At 37.9% G+C, this 16856-nt stretch overlaps 1 protein-coding gene, 1 long non-coding RNA gene and 1 pseudogene across 2 annotated transcripts; 1 reads left to right on the top strand and 2 right to left on the bottom strand.

Annotated features, from left to right (window-relative positions):
* Positions 1 to 1555: 1555 nt before the first annotated feature.
* LOC149380339 (rust resistance kinase Lr10 pseudogene) lies at positions 1556 to 2825 on the bottom strand (annotated as a pseudogene).
* A 207-nt stretch (positions 2826 to 3032) lies between these two features.
* On the bottom strand, positions 3033 to 7548 carry LOC149380338 (LEAF RUST 10 DISEASE-RESISTANCE LOCUS RECEPTOR-LIKE PROTEIN KINASE-like 2.1). The gene is made up of 2 exons (XM_089604137.1): positions 7066 to 7548; positions 3033 to 3293 (listed from the first exon to the last, which is right to left on the bottom strand). The coding sequence occupies exons 1-2, from the start codon at positions 7546 to 7548 to the stop codon at positions 3033 to 3035; spliced, it is 744 nt and encodes a 247-aa protein (XP_089460263.1).
* A 6875-nt stretch (positions 7549 to 14423) lies between these two features.
* LOC149380337 (uncharacterized) lies at positions 14424 to 15386 on the top strand. Its single transcript, XR_016294127.1, has 3 exons — positions 14424 to 14762; positions 14867 to 14964; positions 15100 to 15386. It is a non-coding gene; the product is annotated as an uncharacterized LOC149380337 (long non-coding RNA).
* The last annotated feature ends 1470 nt before the right edge of the window (positions 15387 to 16856 follow it).

The following is a 16856-nucleotide window of genomic DNA, read 5'->3' as shown; positions in this document are numbered from 1 at the left end:
TCCTTTGATGCTTATCGTGATATCGTTTTTCCTTTGATTTTGATGTCGTTTGTAACTTGTCGTTTGTCGTTTTTGCATCAAATGATGTTTTAAATTGTCGTTTGCTTTTATATTTATTTTTCATTGAGTTGTCGTTTCTTATTATTTCAGATTTTAGTCAACTAATATATACTGGAAAACTTGTCTATTTTTTTTTTGTTTTCCTCGGCGGCCTGAGAAAATATTATCAGCCTCCGGAGAACGGGAACACCGGTGTTCTTTCGGAACGATTTCCTCTCTGAATCGTCAATGCAAGTGATGAGCAACACGAAAACGGAATTGTCAATCTATACTGGACATGAACCAAACGATCTCTTCTGAACTTTTTGTCTCACCGGTCAAAGTTTCTTGTGTTCCACACAGGAAGCTCCGAAGAGCTACGACGAGGTATTCGAATCAATCTTCCTGTGCATCAAAAATTTGCGGATAGGAGTCTCAGATCTCGATGCAACCTAATCAGGTGGAAGAAGAAGAGGACATAATGGCTCTTAGGATGACAATTCAGCGTCACACTAACAGCAAATCTAGTAAGAGTAAAGGGGCTCGATGACTTTTGATAGTCTTACTTCTCAAATGAATGCAAGCAAATGTATTCCATCAAGTATGTCCTGCTTTAATTATTTATCTAACCTCATAATCGCCATTATTTCTTTTCACATTGTTGAATAAAGAAATTTATATAAAATGTATTTTCAGGGAAATTAGATTCTGGGACATTGGACAGAGCATTCCCAGCTCCGCGTGAAGGTTCTTGCTTTCTTGGTATCATCGAAAATTCCGTGCCCATTGAATGGTTCCAAGATCTCTTGACTAGAGATGCAGTAGAATCGATTTGTCTTCTTTATGGCTTCTTGTTCGTTCAGGTTCTTGGTGAAAACAAATGCAAAGAATCAAGATGCTGTGAAAATGGTCCGCCGATCCGATTCTCCTTCGGACTCGCGGTTCTTGTTCGAGCTGTCTTGCAACGGGAATCATACGGTTAACATATTGTATCCAGAGTCGGTAATATTCTTTGTAACCAAAATTAATTACAAGTCTAGACAGATCGATGTTTACGACCCCAATAATTGTCTAGTGAGCCAAGTTTTGAAAAACCACGGATTCTCAAACTCGCCATTTTATTATGTAAATCATAAAGTAGACAGCTCAAGTTTTTTCAAATGTTCCACAAAATCAGAGAATGGTGTTTTTAATTACCGTTGTATATCTTGTGCTGGCCGGGCTACCAAATTTTTGCCGTTTCATCGAATTCAAATATTGAATACTTGCCTTTAACGGGAGGAGCAGTTGTTGACCAGATCATTTACTGGCTGGTTTTTTAAAAACCACTTACACAAATCTCGCACAAAATTAAATAATATTAAGAAGATGAGAGGAAAAGAACAAAAACAGAGACACAACACACCAATTCATCTTCCAATTTAAGGAGAAAGAGAGGAAAAAACACAGAGATAGATATCATACAATATCCATCTTCGGAATAGAAGGAAAAAAACACATCATACATCAATATTTCTTATAATGCAAGAGTGGTTTTATCACTTGATGACGGACTGTCGAGATCTCGCACTACAAAATTATCTTGTTGCGGACAATAAGAAGGCTTCGGCGGAAACGGAAGGTCATCATTCTCTGATTCAAGCATTTCTATGACTCTTCCCATCGAAGGACGATCGCTAGGATTCAGCTGTATGCACCATAAAACCACTGTAATCATCTTCTTTATCCTGTCCGAGTCCTCTTCAGATATATCATGATCCATAGGCACTGCGTTCTTTCCTCTGCTCAATTGCTCATACACCCAAGAAGGATAATATATTTGGCTTGAATTCTCGGCAATCGCATTCACATTCTTCCTCTGACTCGCCATCTCCATCAACAACATACCGAAGCTATACACATCGGCTTTATAAGAAACTCCACCGATGTTTTTGTAAAACAGTTCGGGTGCTATGTACCCTAACGTTCCTCTCACGGCCGTCATAGACACAAAGTTGTTCTCCAAAGGGCATAATCTCGCCAACCCGAAATCAGAAACCTTTGGAGTGAAATCCTCGTCGAGAAGGATGTTGTGAGGTTTGATATCGAAATGCAAGATCTGCATGCAACACCCTCGGTGTAGATATTCGATACCACGAGCCACTCCCAGCGATATCTTATATAACTCCGTGCGAGTCAAAGATCTTTCATTTCCGGGTTTAGAGAAAATATAGCTATCTAGAGAGCCGTTAGGCATGAAGTCGTAGACTAAAGCGTGGTTTGAGCCTTCGATGCAGTAACCGATGAGGCGTACGACATTGACGTGATGAATCCTTCCGATCGTGGCAACTTCGTTGATAAAATCTCGTCCGTTGGTTTTGGATGACTTGCTGAGAATCTTGACAGCTACGAGACGGTGGCTGCGGAGCTTTCCTTTGAATACTGAGCCATAGCCTCCTTGTCCCAGTTTGGTCTTGAAATTTTGAGTCATCTTCTTGATGTCGGAGTAGGAGTATCTTATGGGCACGAGGTTGTTGTTGCCTCCAAGGAACTCTTCGATGGAGTTATATACTGATAGGTGTCGCCGGCGCCATTTGTAGACCAGAAACGCGATCACAATTGGAGTCCCACATAGGAATTTTAGGATACAAAGTGCTACTGCATCATTAAAAAGGTAAAAGTATTATTTTACAATATAATGAAAATTTTAGATGATTGGATGACTCAATACATAATTAGTATTAGTAATGCAGTTTTCCCGAATTTACCTATGAAGAGTACAACGTCCACGGAAACTGTAAGAATGTAAAATGACAGAGGAAGCGTATTAGATTACTTAATATATCAATGAAGAGGAGTACGCTAAGAAAATTATAACGCAAGAAACAGTACTTACGAAATCCAACGGTAATCTGACTGAGTAAATCTGCGTTAGATCAGACATGATCATCAGACTGGTAACTAAGAGATTAGAAGAAAATGTTTGCGTATGTATGTTAAATTTAAATTTGAATTCAAGAAAACAAGATTATCTTACTTAAGAAATAACTGCATTCAATGGCATTAGATTCTTTGATGTAGCAGCCTATCGGAACCCATGAAAGCTCAAAGCCAAGAGAAAGCTGAGTGCGAATATCCAAAGCATTCTTATTGGTCAATACATTAGGAGATAACAGAGCCTTTTGCTCAATCTCGCACGAGATCGACAAATCCGAAGCTTGTAGTAACTCGCCATCAACAATATAATAGTAACAAGCCCTATACCCCGCGCGTTGCTGCGGAAAAACGTGCGGGGATGCTTTATGTATTTTTGCAATAATTAATATATAGTAAAAAATATCAACAAAATATACAAAACAATGATATAACATAATATGTTTAAGTTATATTTAGATTACATCCATGAGCATTTAATTAATAGATATAATCTGAGTAAAACAAAAGCGGTTTGTATTACGCAATATAAATGCTAAAACTCTGTTTAAGTAACATTTTTAGGAATAATATATATTATGTGTATATTCAGACCAAATTTATTTATATATGAGATAATATAACTGCATATTTACATATTTATAGAATTTGGTAATGAGTATATAATTCATACAATTGTGATGAACTTGTATGTGCAACATTGCAAACATATATATGTATATATATATATATATATATATATATATATATTTACTTTGTATGTACTTAAAATTACAATCATACAAATAAATAAATTCTAATAACTAAAATTTTAAATATAATTACTCTCCCTCTCTCTCTCTCTCTCTATTATAATATATTAATAATTTAATAATTTCGAAGCCCATTTAAACACAATTCTCATGACGTAAGCCCAAACCTGCTCACATCATAAATAATAAATTGATAAAATAATAAATTTTGAAAATGTAATTTTGTATGCTTAAGAAAATCAAAGTTTATCCATTCGAAAAAATAATAAATTGTTGTCGCAGTTTTTCGGACAACGATTTAGGAGTCGCAGACGGTTAGACCCAAGGCCGGACCAAGTGGTCTCGTCTCGACTCGAGCGTGTCGGGCTTGGTATCCCAAGCCGTCCCTTAGCTGTAGATGACCTCTATTTCGTCCAAGCACCTGAAACGTGAACAGAAAGGTGTGAACTACAAAGGGGAAACAGAGGGGTTGCCTCTGTTTACCTCTCCGACGCTCAACATTAGTAGGATTGAGGTGGTTTGTAGAGGGTTTAGTGTTTAGAGGTCGAAACTTGAGAGAAACGAGCGAGGTACGAGTTCGACAGCGTTTCAGTACTCAAATTCGGATTACCTGGACTAGAGAATGGACTCCTCTATTTATAGGCGACCAAGGGACGTGTTGAGGGTCCCTTGGCCGAGTGAGACTGAGCTGGCCATCGGCCGAGTGAGATGATGGCCGCCGAGGGAGATTCACTCGGCCAATGGCCGAGTGAGGCTGAGCCGGCCATCGGCCGAGTGAGGCTGGGCCGGCCGATGGCCGAGTGAGATGATGGCCGTCGAGGGAGATTCACTCGGCCAATAGCCGAGTGAAGGAATGGACGCCGGGTGAGCTTTACTCGGCCATTGGCCGAGTGAAGAGTCTGGGCCGAGAGAAGACTCACTCGGCGGTTGACCGAGTGAGCTGTTGGGCCGGCAGGGGTCTTCATTCGGCCTTCGGCCGATCGAGCGCGCTGGGCCGCCTGGGGCCTCACTCGGCCATTGGCCGAGTGAGCATGGTGGGCCGGCTGGAGACTTCATTCGGCCCTCGGCTGGGCGAACACGCTGGGACGTCTGAGGCCTCATTCGGCCATGGGCCGAGTGAGCATGGTGGATCTCGTTCGGCCATTGGCCGAGTGAACATATGGAGAAGTTCACTCGGCCATTGGCCGAGTGATGGGCTTGGGCCGAGAGAAGGCTCACTCGGCCATTGGCCGAGTGAGTTGATGGGCCGGCCGAGTGTGGGCTGGAAGTAGGGTTTCACTCGGCCAATGGCCGAGTGAGCTTGCCCGGCCGCCCGAAATGTCGATCGAGCCGTCGGACCTCGTCGGGCCGATAACATAAATCATAAATTTTTCACCACTTAAATTAAAAATAAACATATTATATTGTATGAAAATGATTATTTAGAGCACCAATTAAATATTTAATATAAATTTTACAACTCTTTTACACTATAACAAACATAGCAGATATATACAAATTGATAATAGATATATAATATGATATTTATAATGAACTGTATTTATGTAAAATATGAGAATTAATTTATTCCTTGTTATAGTTAATTTGAAAGTGTTTAAAATAATTAATAAAAATATATCATTTTTCAAAAACTAAGTTAATATATTCCTTCTTTAATATTTTATGCACTGAATTTTAATATAGAAATAATTATTTCTCTATCCGTTCATATCTCCATTCCCATTTATATTTAGACATAATTAGCTTTAGGTTCAAAATCTTCTGATTATATTCGGTCCAGGTCCAAAATATCAGTCCATTCCTGAAACTAAAAAAAATGACAGCTTCCTTTTAGTTGTTAGATAAAACGACAATCCTCACCATCTTACAATTTATATTTATAACCGTTTGATAAAAACTATCCTACGGCACACAAATGTCTGAGATTTAAGAGTGCAAACAAAGTAACAAACACAATTGACCCAACCTAAATCGTTTATTTCTATCTCTCTTCCTCTTTACTCAAAAAAAAAAAAAAAAAAAAAAAAAAAAAACTCTGCCTTTTTCTCCGTAGTCTCTCTCTCTATCTCTTCTCTCTCTCTCTCTCTCACCGATTGTTGGGTTTAATTAATGTCGATATTCAATATCTTACAATTTCTTAGTTTTTCAACTATATTAATGCTATAAATATTTGATTTGTTTCTATTCAAAAGAAAGTATGTAATTTATTATTTTTTTTTCAATCTTGATCAGTTAGGGATCTCTCTCTCTCTCATCCGAGTTCACTTTTCATTCAGTAGTTGTTTTTTTTTTTGGTTTATCATTCAGATTCATAATTCTTTCCCCTATTACATTAAAATGAGAGTTTTGGGAAAGAAAAAGAACATGAAACTTTATTTTAAAAAAATCGCCAGGATATCTTAGTTGTATTATTATTTATTTGTATATGATATAGTTCTAAATATTTTCTATCTGGGAGTGGACAATAAGAATATGCCATTTCTAAATACTTTATCAGAGTTAACAAATAACTATATTGGTTGTATGATTGTATATTGACAATAGTTTTTATATTTGCATAAATAATCAGGAGAGATGTGATGGTATTGAGACATCTTTAAAGAGATAAGATTAGAACGTTCTTTTGTTTTCTTTCACTCCTTTTCTATCCTTCACATCAAATTTCTTTTATTGATTTTGGCTATGTCAAAGCCATGCTGCAAATACTTTTGTGTTTGAATCGTTCCTGTTTTTGAACTAAACAACCGGGGAAAAAAAAAAGAATCGTTAATTGTGTTCACATATATGAAGAACAGAGGAAGATGAAATATGAAGAACAGAGGAAGATGAAAGATGCTGGTGTGTAACGGTTATTAGTTTTTTTTTATTCATTGAAGGTGATGTATTGTTAAACCTATACTATGTATATATAGGACTTTATCGAACTCAATTCATCATTTTGCGATTGTTCTGGAGATCTCGAGTATACATGATCTCAATGGACTCATCAAACCTCTCGAGACTATTCTGGAAATCTCGAGAGTCGGGAGATCAAAGAGCATCTATTTGTAGTTTTTATTTATTTATTTAATTTTGCAATGTTTAAAGGGTTTAACTTTTAAACTTCAGTGTAAATAAGCTCGGTCACTGTAGACAATTGTCATCTGGAATATTCTTTGACTGACGTGTAATTTTGAAAGTTTTAAAATGTTTTTTAATTTTTGTTTGTTTACAGTGGCAATTTTGTAATTATGATATCATGTATTTTCGTAATTTTAGAAGATGGCGTAACAGGAATTTGTGACTGGGTGAACAGTAAATATGCGTTCTTCTTTATATATATATAATAATATGTATCACTAGTATTTCTGCAAGATGCTACTATCTCTGTATAAAGAGAGGAATTCATTCGCTTTTTGCATTTCAAAAACACCACAGTCACTGCGATTTCGACTGTGTCCCAAAACGTCATATAAGACACATTCTTACGCCATGGGAAGTTTAAGTAGTCGCTGGTCCAATCGGAGGGGTAGCGAGGGAAAGATGAGCAATTATCTTTCTGATAATCCGCGGCCACGATTCGGACCGTGTAATTGTTGTAATTGATTGCCTCAACGTAGTGTCTTACGGTACCCAAGTAAAGCACAGTAGAGTTGTTCTCGCAGGAAAGCTCGTACCGTGGATCGCCACAGATTTTGGGTTCGCTTTTGAGTCGGAGAGGATGAGATATGTTGGTAATGCTTCCGCAAGAAGAAGAAGAACAACGTTGGCCGAAGAAGAGCAGCGGTACATGGAAGCTTGTTGCGAGGGACATGAGTAGAGATAAAAGCAGAACCAATAACAGTGGTTTTACTCCGGTTTCCATTGATAGATTTTCCATGTGTTTCTGCTACTAAGACGACTTCCAGCGATGTATTACCTAAAAGTCGCTTTGGGGGATGGGTTTTTATTTTTTCGTTTATTAATTTTGGAAATAATAATTAGCAGAGATGCGGTGTATGCTGTGATAAGGACATGGGAAAGATATTTAATTAGCCAACTTGATAATTGACAATTAGACCTTGATGCTTCATAGGATGGAAATTGGCAAACCATAGGAAATTTGGCAGTCATGTTACTGGGACTTCGGGAGAAATTACGTGTTTATCTACTTCACTTCTTAAATATCACTGTTCCATATTTTTTTTTCATCCTCTGCATAAATATACACTTTCCATCTTGTTTTGAAGCCCCCAGAAACTGGTGGTAATACTAATAGGCTTCGGTTTTCATATTTAAAAAAAGAAACATTAAAAAGAAACTAGTGATAATTCTATGTTATTGAATGGAAAATAAGGACACGACAAGTGTATGGAGAGTAAAATAATAAAAATGACACTGATATTTCAAAGGAGGATCGAGGACCACATACATAACATGACATAGAGAAGACTTAAACAAAACTCTAGCTTGAATCATGATCTCTACTCTATAGCGAGTCTCCCACCTCTTATTCTAAATGACATAAGATAAGTCAACCAATCAATAACGATATCTTGAGAACCCTCCTACAACGTAAAATAAAATCTGGAGGAAAATATGCACTTCGAAAAATAAGTCGGTGAATAAGTACACAAGACAAAACAAGAGGGAGCAAGCTTACTCCATTGACTTCGTCAAATTATAACAAGGCCTCAAGCTTATAGGTCTATGTAAAATATGTATTACTCCATTGACTTGTGTACACAAGTCTCTCTGATGCTCTGTATTAGAACCCATGTTTGGTTTGTGTGTTTAGTCTGTGTCGTTTAGATTAGTTTACAGGCTTGAATATGTCGTTTATATAGAAACAGAGTTAGTTTGTTAGTTTTAGTCTTATGCTGTTTGTAATGAGGCTATATATAGCCATTCTCTTGTACTATTGTAAGTAAGTCGAATAAAACTTTTTGGTCTCTGATTCATTCAAGAACAGAGTTCATCTTTTCCCCAATTCGATTTCCTCTATCAAACCTAGAAATCCAATATGGTATCAGAGCGAATCTTCCGCGGTCTCTGAGTTTTCTGATTTCCGATCTCATCTCCTTCTCAATTTCAAGCTTCCTTCTTGTTGCTATGATGCCGGATTACGAAGCTTCATCGACGGAGACGAGTCGCCCGGTCCAGAGCGATTTTCTCCAAGATTTCTGAGATTAGGTTTTCTTTTCGCCCCAATTCCGAGATTCGTCTCTTGTTCATCGTCTCTTCAATGGCGATTCAAGAAACCTCGACGGAGAGTGGATTGGCGAAGCCTATTCTCAATCCGATTCTAGGTTTGTATTTCTCTCCTTTCTCGATTGCAGAATCCGATTCCCTTCCCGTGCTTCCACGGCAGAATCTGGAATCTCATCGACGGAGAGCTCATTCTTTCGATCCGATGAAGATTCGAGACGACGTTCCTTTCTCTCGATCTAGTGAAAGAACGAGACGGCGTCCATTCTTGAAGTTCAGACGGATTCTCATTAATTCGGAGACAATTCCGTCTCTCAGTCGCAATCAAGACGACGACGCTGCGACAAGTGTTAGTCGATCAAGATCCTTTTCCGACGAGTCCCGCCGTGTCAAAGCCATTCAGATTCACTCCGTCTACCTCGCCTACAAAGCTGCTGCAACCCCTCGCCACCGATGTCCAGACTTTTCCGGTGGTTCAACCGCGGTTTGGAGTTGTGGATCCCAGGAGGGAATCAGCGCCGACGTGGTGCAGAGAGTGTGGGAATTCGCGGTGTTCAGTGCCGTGATTATCGGATGAAGTCTCTTCAGAGTTGCTTGGGATTCGGGAGCCCGTTTTCAAAGCCAAAGATTGCTCGCTGATTCTGATGATACGTCACAAGTTCAGTTCTTGATTCAGTCCTCCTTCCTCGCCAACGAAGTGGCAGCGATTCGTCTCCGATATCAAGCCAGTTCAGTGTGGTGATTACCGGAGGAAGTCTGCTCCGAGTTGCTTCGCATTCGCGAACAAATTTTTAAGGTCAGAGATCATCAAGTCTCTCGTGATCTGTTCTTCGCTCGCCGAGTCCAAGTGGGTGATGGACTGATCTGTTCTTCACCAGCGAGTTGATTGTTTCCAAGTTTAGTCCAAGATGAACTTTTCAAGAAAGTCCATCTTGAGGGGGTGTATTAGAACCCATGTTTGGTTTGTGTGTTTAGTCTGTGTCGTTTAGATTAGTTTACAGGCTTGAATATGTCGTTTATATAGAAACAGAGTTAGTTTGTTAGTTTTAGTCTTATGCTGTTTGTAATGAGGCTATATATAGCCATTCTCTTGTACTATTGTAAGTAAGTCGAATAAAACTTTTTGGTCTCTGATTCATTCAAGAACAGAGTTCATCTTTTCCCCAATTCGATTTCCTCTATCAAACCTAGAAATCCAATACTCTGCAAAGAATATCGGAACAAATAATATTTGTCTTTTCTTCAACTTTCCGTGTTATTTTGTGCACAGAAGAGAAGTTTGACAAAGTCAAACGAAGTTAGCTTGGTCATTCACAGTAGGCAAGAGAATGAGTTTTAAAAGAGCTGCATGGTAAAATTAATTATATTAAGAAGATGAGAAGAAGCTAATGCAAAACAGAGACACAAAACACTGATTCATCTTCCAATTTAAGGAGAATGGAAATAGCAGAGATAAAGATATATATATATATATATATATATATATATATATATATATATATATATTATTTATCTTCAGCATAAGATGAAAAACATTACACGACATTAAAATTTATGATTGTACGGAAATGGTTTCACTTGAAGATGCATAATCGGAATCTTGCGCTACAAAACTATCTTGATGCGGACAATAAGAAGGCTTTGGTGGAAATGGCAGATCATCATCCTCAGATTCAAGCATTTCTATGACTCTTCCGATCGAAGGCCAGTCATTGGGATTAATAAAAGCAGATAAGCATGATATGGAGAGAAGTAATTGAATGGTTTTATTGCTGATATGTGTTGCCTTTTATAGGCTGAGTACAACTAAATATCGCTGAAAATGCTTAACAAACAGGGCTGACTTTTTGGAATAAACAAACTATCCTAATTTATATGTAACAGACTGTTATTATCTATAATAAATATTAATTACATAAAAACTAAACTAATATAGCTAAAAACTTGCATATGGACGTTTGACAACGTCCAACACCCCCCGTCAAGTTGGAGCTGGGATTGAGAGGTCAAGAACACCCAACTTGCAAAGTAGTCTACGAAAATTATCGGCGCCGAGTGGTTTGGTGAAGATGTCTGCTAATTGGTCGCAAGAACGTAATTAGGCGGTACAGATGATACCTTTCTGAATTTTTTCACGAACGAATTTCGATATGTTTAGTTCGTTCGTGAAAGACAGGATTTTGAGCAATGTGAATAGCCACTTGATTGTCGCAATATATAGGAATTGGATGGTCATGACAAATACCAAGATCCCGAAGAAGATACCGCAACCAAAGTAATTCTGAAGTGAGGGATGAAAGCGAGCGATATTCCGCTTCAGCAGAAGAGCGTGAGACAGTTGATTGTTTCTTAGTTTTCCACGAGATCGGACTAGAGCCTAACATGGTAAAATAACCAATAGTCGAACGATGTGTTGTCGGACAACCAGCCCAATCAGAGTCTGCATAGCCGGATAAAGAAAGGGAGCTGGTAGCATAAAGGAAGAGTCCAGTACCAACAGATCCTTTTAAGTAGCGCAGAACACGTTGCGCTGCATCAAGATGAGTAGAATGAGGATTTTGCATGAATTGACTTAGTGTGTTGACAGAATATTGAATATCTGGGCGTGTAACGGTAAGATATAAAAGACGTCCTACGAGGCGGCGATAAACTGTAGGATCAGTCAAAGGTGTTCCATCAGTTGGCCGTAATTTAAGGTTTTGTTCCATGGGAAAAGGGGATGGACGAGAACCAATCTGTCCGGAATCAGATAGGATATCAAGTGTATATTTTCGCTGGCAAAGAAATATACCTTGTTTAGACCGAGAGACTTCAATTCCAAGAAAATATCGGAGAGGTCCAAGGTCTTTGATTGAAAATGAATTGGCAAGAAATGTTTTTATTTTAGAAATCATATTGTCATTGTTGCCGGTAATAATGATATCATCAACATAAACGAGAACAAAAACTGAAATGTCATCACGATTGTAAGTGAAGAGACTATAGTCAGAAATGGATTGGATAAAACCACGTTGAATGAGAATAGAGGAAATTTGGAGAACCATTGATGAGAAGCTTGTTTTAAGCCGTAAATTGATTTATTTAGCTTACAAACTTTGTCTTTGTTGAACTTTGAAAAACCAGGAGGGAGTTTCATGTATACTTCCTCATCAAGATCTCCTTGGAGAAAAACATTGTTCACGTCGAGTTGGTGAAGAGACCAATTCTTAATGGATGCAATAGAAAGTAAAAGACGAACAGTGACAAGTTTGGCTACGGGAGCAAAAGTATCATGAAATTCCACACCTTCGATTTGAGTGTAGCCTTTAGCTACCAAACGTGCCTTGTATCTTTCAATATTACCATCAGCACGGTATTTGATTTTGTAAACCCATTTACACCCAATTGCATTTTTATCAGGTGGAAGAGAGCATATAGACCACGTGTTATTCGATTCAAGTGCCTTTATTTCTTTGGCCATAGCATCGCGCCAATCATTGAGATTTCATGGCATGTGAATAAGACGGCGGTTTTGAGTGATCAATGATTTTGGAAAGAAACACTCGATGAGATGGAGAATATCGTGACAAAGAGAAATAATTTGCTAAATGAAATTTTGTCACTGTTGATACATTAGTGCAAACGTAATCACTTAGGTGACGAGGTGGATGGCGTTCACGATTAGGACGAGTGTTAATGTTTCTTTGAGAAACGCTAGATTCTCCAAGATGAGAAGAAGCTGGCTGATTGAGAGCACGATTATTAGACTCTAAAGACGTGGATGAAGAGTCGGTGTTTGGTGGTGATGGAGATATATCACAGTTACATCGGCGCCAATTAGCAAGGTCTTCTTCTTCCGTTGGAGCTGAGATACTGCCATCCACAAATCCGAGCTTGTTTTTGGCACGAAGCGCCATTGTGATAGCGCGGCTCCATGATCCATAGTTATCTCCCGTCAACAAAGGAGTCACAAGCACCGTGGAAGGGCTGTCAGAATGGTGGATGGGGTATAGAGACATTGCTTGTGTATCCTGAGAAAGAGAAAAAAAAAATGTGAGAATGATAATAGACTTATGAATCTTTGTTGATAGTGAAACAATTTGAACGATTGATATTAAAAAACAATATCTATAGATATGGAATTAAAACAGTCTGTGATGCTAGAGATTGTTATATTCCATATATATACCATAATATCGTATATATTGTTGAGAAGGAAAGAAAATTGCTAAAGCAATAGTCTGATATGGAATTGCTGCTAATAGAAAAGCAACAAACAAAATAAAAAAAAATTGCTGCTAATAGAAAAGCAACTTCTGATTATAAGAGGAGACAATAAAACTGATAATTAAGATGACAGAAAAAAAAGCCTACAATTTTGATAACGGTTTAGAATAAAATCGTAGGAAGAAGAGATTACTGCTCTGATACCATAATAAAAGCAGATAAGCGTGATATGGAGAGAAGTAATTAGAATGGTTTTATTGCTGATATGTGTTGCCTTTTATAGGCTGAGTACAAGTAAATATCGCTGAAATGCTTAACAAACAGGGCTGACTTTTTGGAATAAACAAACTATCCTAATTTATATGTAACAGACTGTTATTATCTATAATAAATATTAAGTACATAAAACTAAACTAATATAGCTAAAAACTTGCATATGGACGTTTGACAACGTCCAACAGGGATTGAGCTGTAATGGCCACGAGACGATTGATTCGGAGCTTTCCTTTGAATACAGAGCCATAGCCTCCCTGGCCGTGTTTGGTCTTGAAATTTTGAGTCATCTTCTTGATGTCGGAATAGAAGTATCTTATGGGCACGAGGTTGTTGTGTCTTCCTAGGAATTCTTCGATGGAGTTGTAAATCGATAGATGTCGCCGATGCCATTTATAGACCACCAACGCCACCACAAATGTAGTTCCAAATATGAATTTAATAACTAGTACTAAAAGAAACATTACTGGATCTTCATTATTGGAAAATTGTAAACGTATAAGCATTATTTGACATATTAAGCCAATTTTATTATATGACACAAGAACTAATTAATGATCTAAAATTTTTAAAATCTTACTTGCGAGGGTTAATTCGGGCAAGAGAATAGGAATGACCTGAGGGATCATACAAACTTGGGAAATGGCCACATCTAGTAGTCATTTTATTGTTTTGGACCAAAATATTGAGTTCATTGCTTTTGGACACTTTTAGTAGTGAGTTTAGGAGAGATAAACAATTCATACCCGGTTTGTCCTTTAATTTTTATTTTTGTTCATTCAAGCCCTGCAGAGACTTTTTCTATTTCGTTCTGAATTTGAACCCTTTGCTTCTCTCAATACCTCGCACATCTTCAGCATCTTCCTCTCGTCCTCGAACTCGCTCCTCATTCCTACCATTTCGCGCGCTAAGCCATCGCATGCGTGCTCCGCCGATTTCCTCGCGCGTCGCTCGTCGCTGTGCTCCTTCGTAAGCTTCCTTCGTGCTATGCGCTCGATGTCGAGCTCGGCGTGGAGATCGGCGATTTGGGCCTGGGTTGAGTCGAGCTCAGAGGCATCCATGGCCGTGGGTCTGAAGAACCCGAGCTCCCATAATGGCCTCCTCGTCTTATCTCCGCCATCTCCCAAGCTCCGATCCGAGAACGACCTCGACGGAGCCCTAAAACCCTCCGTCCCCGCCGGAAGACTCGCTGCGTGCAACAACTCGAAGCTCTTCGAGAAAGCACCCCAACTGTTCGACGAAATTCCCAAGAGGCTCGAGTTTTCCCCGGGCGACATGTTGTATAGGATTCTAGTGACTTTTGCAGATTAAGAAATGTCCCTTGTTGCTGGAACAGAGTGATGAGCTCAAGAAGAAAGATCAAGGAATGCCCCAACGATATATTCCTTAATTAGTAGTGTCCATAACCTTAAGGTAAGTACTTTTTTTCCAGCTATGTTATTCATATCAAGAAGAACTTTATCTCATCCAGCTATGTTAGCCTTACTGCATATTTATGTTATTCATATTTCATCCAGCTATGAACTTTATCTTGCTGGCTGCAAAACGAAGCTTAACGTTGACACGATATCAATAAGAGAAATTTCAATGCTATTTTTCGTTTCCACTTTCAAAGGTATTCCTCTTTATTAATCTTTTTTATTATTGTTTTTGAACTCTATTGATGACTATTCGTAGCATGACCATCAAAGAAAATGCTGATATACTTCATGACTTGTTATTAATTTTTTTTTTGGGAATTTCGTTATAGTTGGAGATTTTCAAGTCTGGAGACGCTGAACATGAATGGGCTATGGAATGTCCTTTGCTGGAAAATGATGAGCTCAAGAAGCAGATCAGTGAACGGCTATTTTAATTAAAAAATTACTCATGTTGTATGCAGTTAAATACATAAAATCAACTATTTTAATTTCGTTTATTTCTCTACTGATCTTATGGAAAAGTGTAAGCCTGCATATAGCTTACTATCTTGCTCTTGCCTACCTGTATGTCTACAATTACAATAATTGTAGACAGTTGTAGACAGTATATCTACAATTACACTTCATTGGTGTAATTGTAGATATACATTTCTACAAATATTCTCATTGTAAACATTTAATTTTTTTCATACATGATAATAACAAAATCATATATGCGTTTCTCCTATGCAAGAATGTCAGAAATATATATATTTTTGAAACACAGTGGTACATGGGTCGAACCCACAGTATTCGGAAGATTTCATATGATTTTGGAAATATCTGAAGAGCCACGGGAAGGGCATGAGGCAGTAAGGGAGAGGCTAGTTTCTCCAGGATTTAGATCAACTCCTAACACGGTTGAGTGTACGCCTTTGAATGTGTATTTAATATCTTTTTGGAACTTGGAGTGTATTTACTCTGTTTTGGAGTTTGAATGACGACTTATATGATAGAAGTATGTCTTTTTTACGTCTTGAATGCATTACATGATAGAAGTTGTTCAAATTATAGACTTCATTGTCTACCAGTTGTGGTGATTATAGAGATTTATGTCTACAATTGTTGTGATTGTAGACATTAAATGTCTACAATCAGTTCAAATTGTAGATATATATGTCTACAATGACTACAACTGTAGACATCACTGTACACATCTTTAGACACGGCCATAACAAAACAAAAACTACCAGTTGTGGTGATTGTAGACATTAATGTCTACAGTTGTTGTGATTGTATACATAAAATGTCAAATTGTAGATATATATGTCTACAATCACGACAACTGTAGACATCACTGTATACATCTTTAGACACGGCCAGAACAAAACAAAAACATACCAAAACCATAGTTTTAAAAGTAACTTCATAGTTTGAGATTGAGTTCATGTAAACATAAAAATCTAGTCCAAAGATGTCGGAAACTCGTCGTCATATCCGTAGCCGGTCGCAAGTTTCACCGCCCCATGACGGAATAAATCAATCGTGAGCTTCCGTCTAAACATGTTCATGAGAGATGCGTCTAAACCAGACATGTGTACGCCGTGGGTCAAGTACTCAACTGCCTTGATCACGAACATGCCACAATCCCCGCTGCAAATATATATGTTAGTATAGTATAAAAAAGAATATGAAATACACAAGAATTCTAGCGAAGAGCATTACAAGTTTACAATTATATGAACTGTCAATATAAATGACTACATTCACAAAACTTTTAGACATAAAAGTCAACAATTTCAGATATTGTAGATGTCGAAATTGTATGAAATTGTAGACATAAACATCTACAATTCTAGTGACTATAGCTTTATATGTCTACAATTACATCCTTATGGCCTATGACGTCTTCCAAACACAGAAAATGTAGATCAAAGAATTCTACAATCACATACATAATCACCCAATATTGTTTACATAAATAATAACTCAAACTCACTCGGCATGATATCAAAAAGTTACCCAAACGCTCAAAGTGAAGAAATGTACCTCATTTATACTTGCTTTTCTCTTTCGGACCTTCAACTCGAATGGCGATGTCTCTTCT

Source organism: Urtica dioica, chromosome 12 (genome assembly GCF_054948205.1).
Source record: "Urtica dioica subsp. dioica isolate 48M chromosome 12, U.dioica_male_clone48M_v1_H2, whole genome shotgun sequence".
NCBI classification, from domain to species: domain Eukaryota; kingdom Viridiplantae; phylum Streptophyta; class Magnoliopsida; order Rosales; family Urticaceae; genus Urtica; species Urtica dioica.
Note: the sequence above shows the minus strand (reverse complement) of the source record. Positions and strands in the feature narration are given on the sequence as shown.

Bases quoted from the DNA above. Each gene is read 5' to 3' on its own strand.
- LOC149380338 (XM_089604137.1), bottom strand. From the start codon at position 7,548: ATGGAAACCGGAGTAAAACCACTGTTATTGGTTCTGCTTTTATCTCTA. The intron at 3,294-7,065 runs GTAGCATCTTGC...GTTTTTCCGCAG, and splicing joins CCTCTCTTTATACAGAGATA to CAACGCGCGGGGTATAGGGC.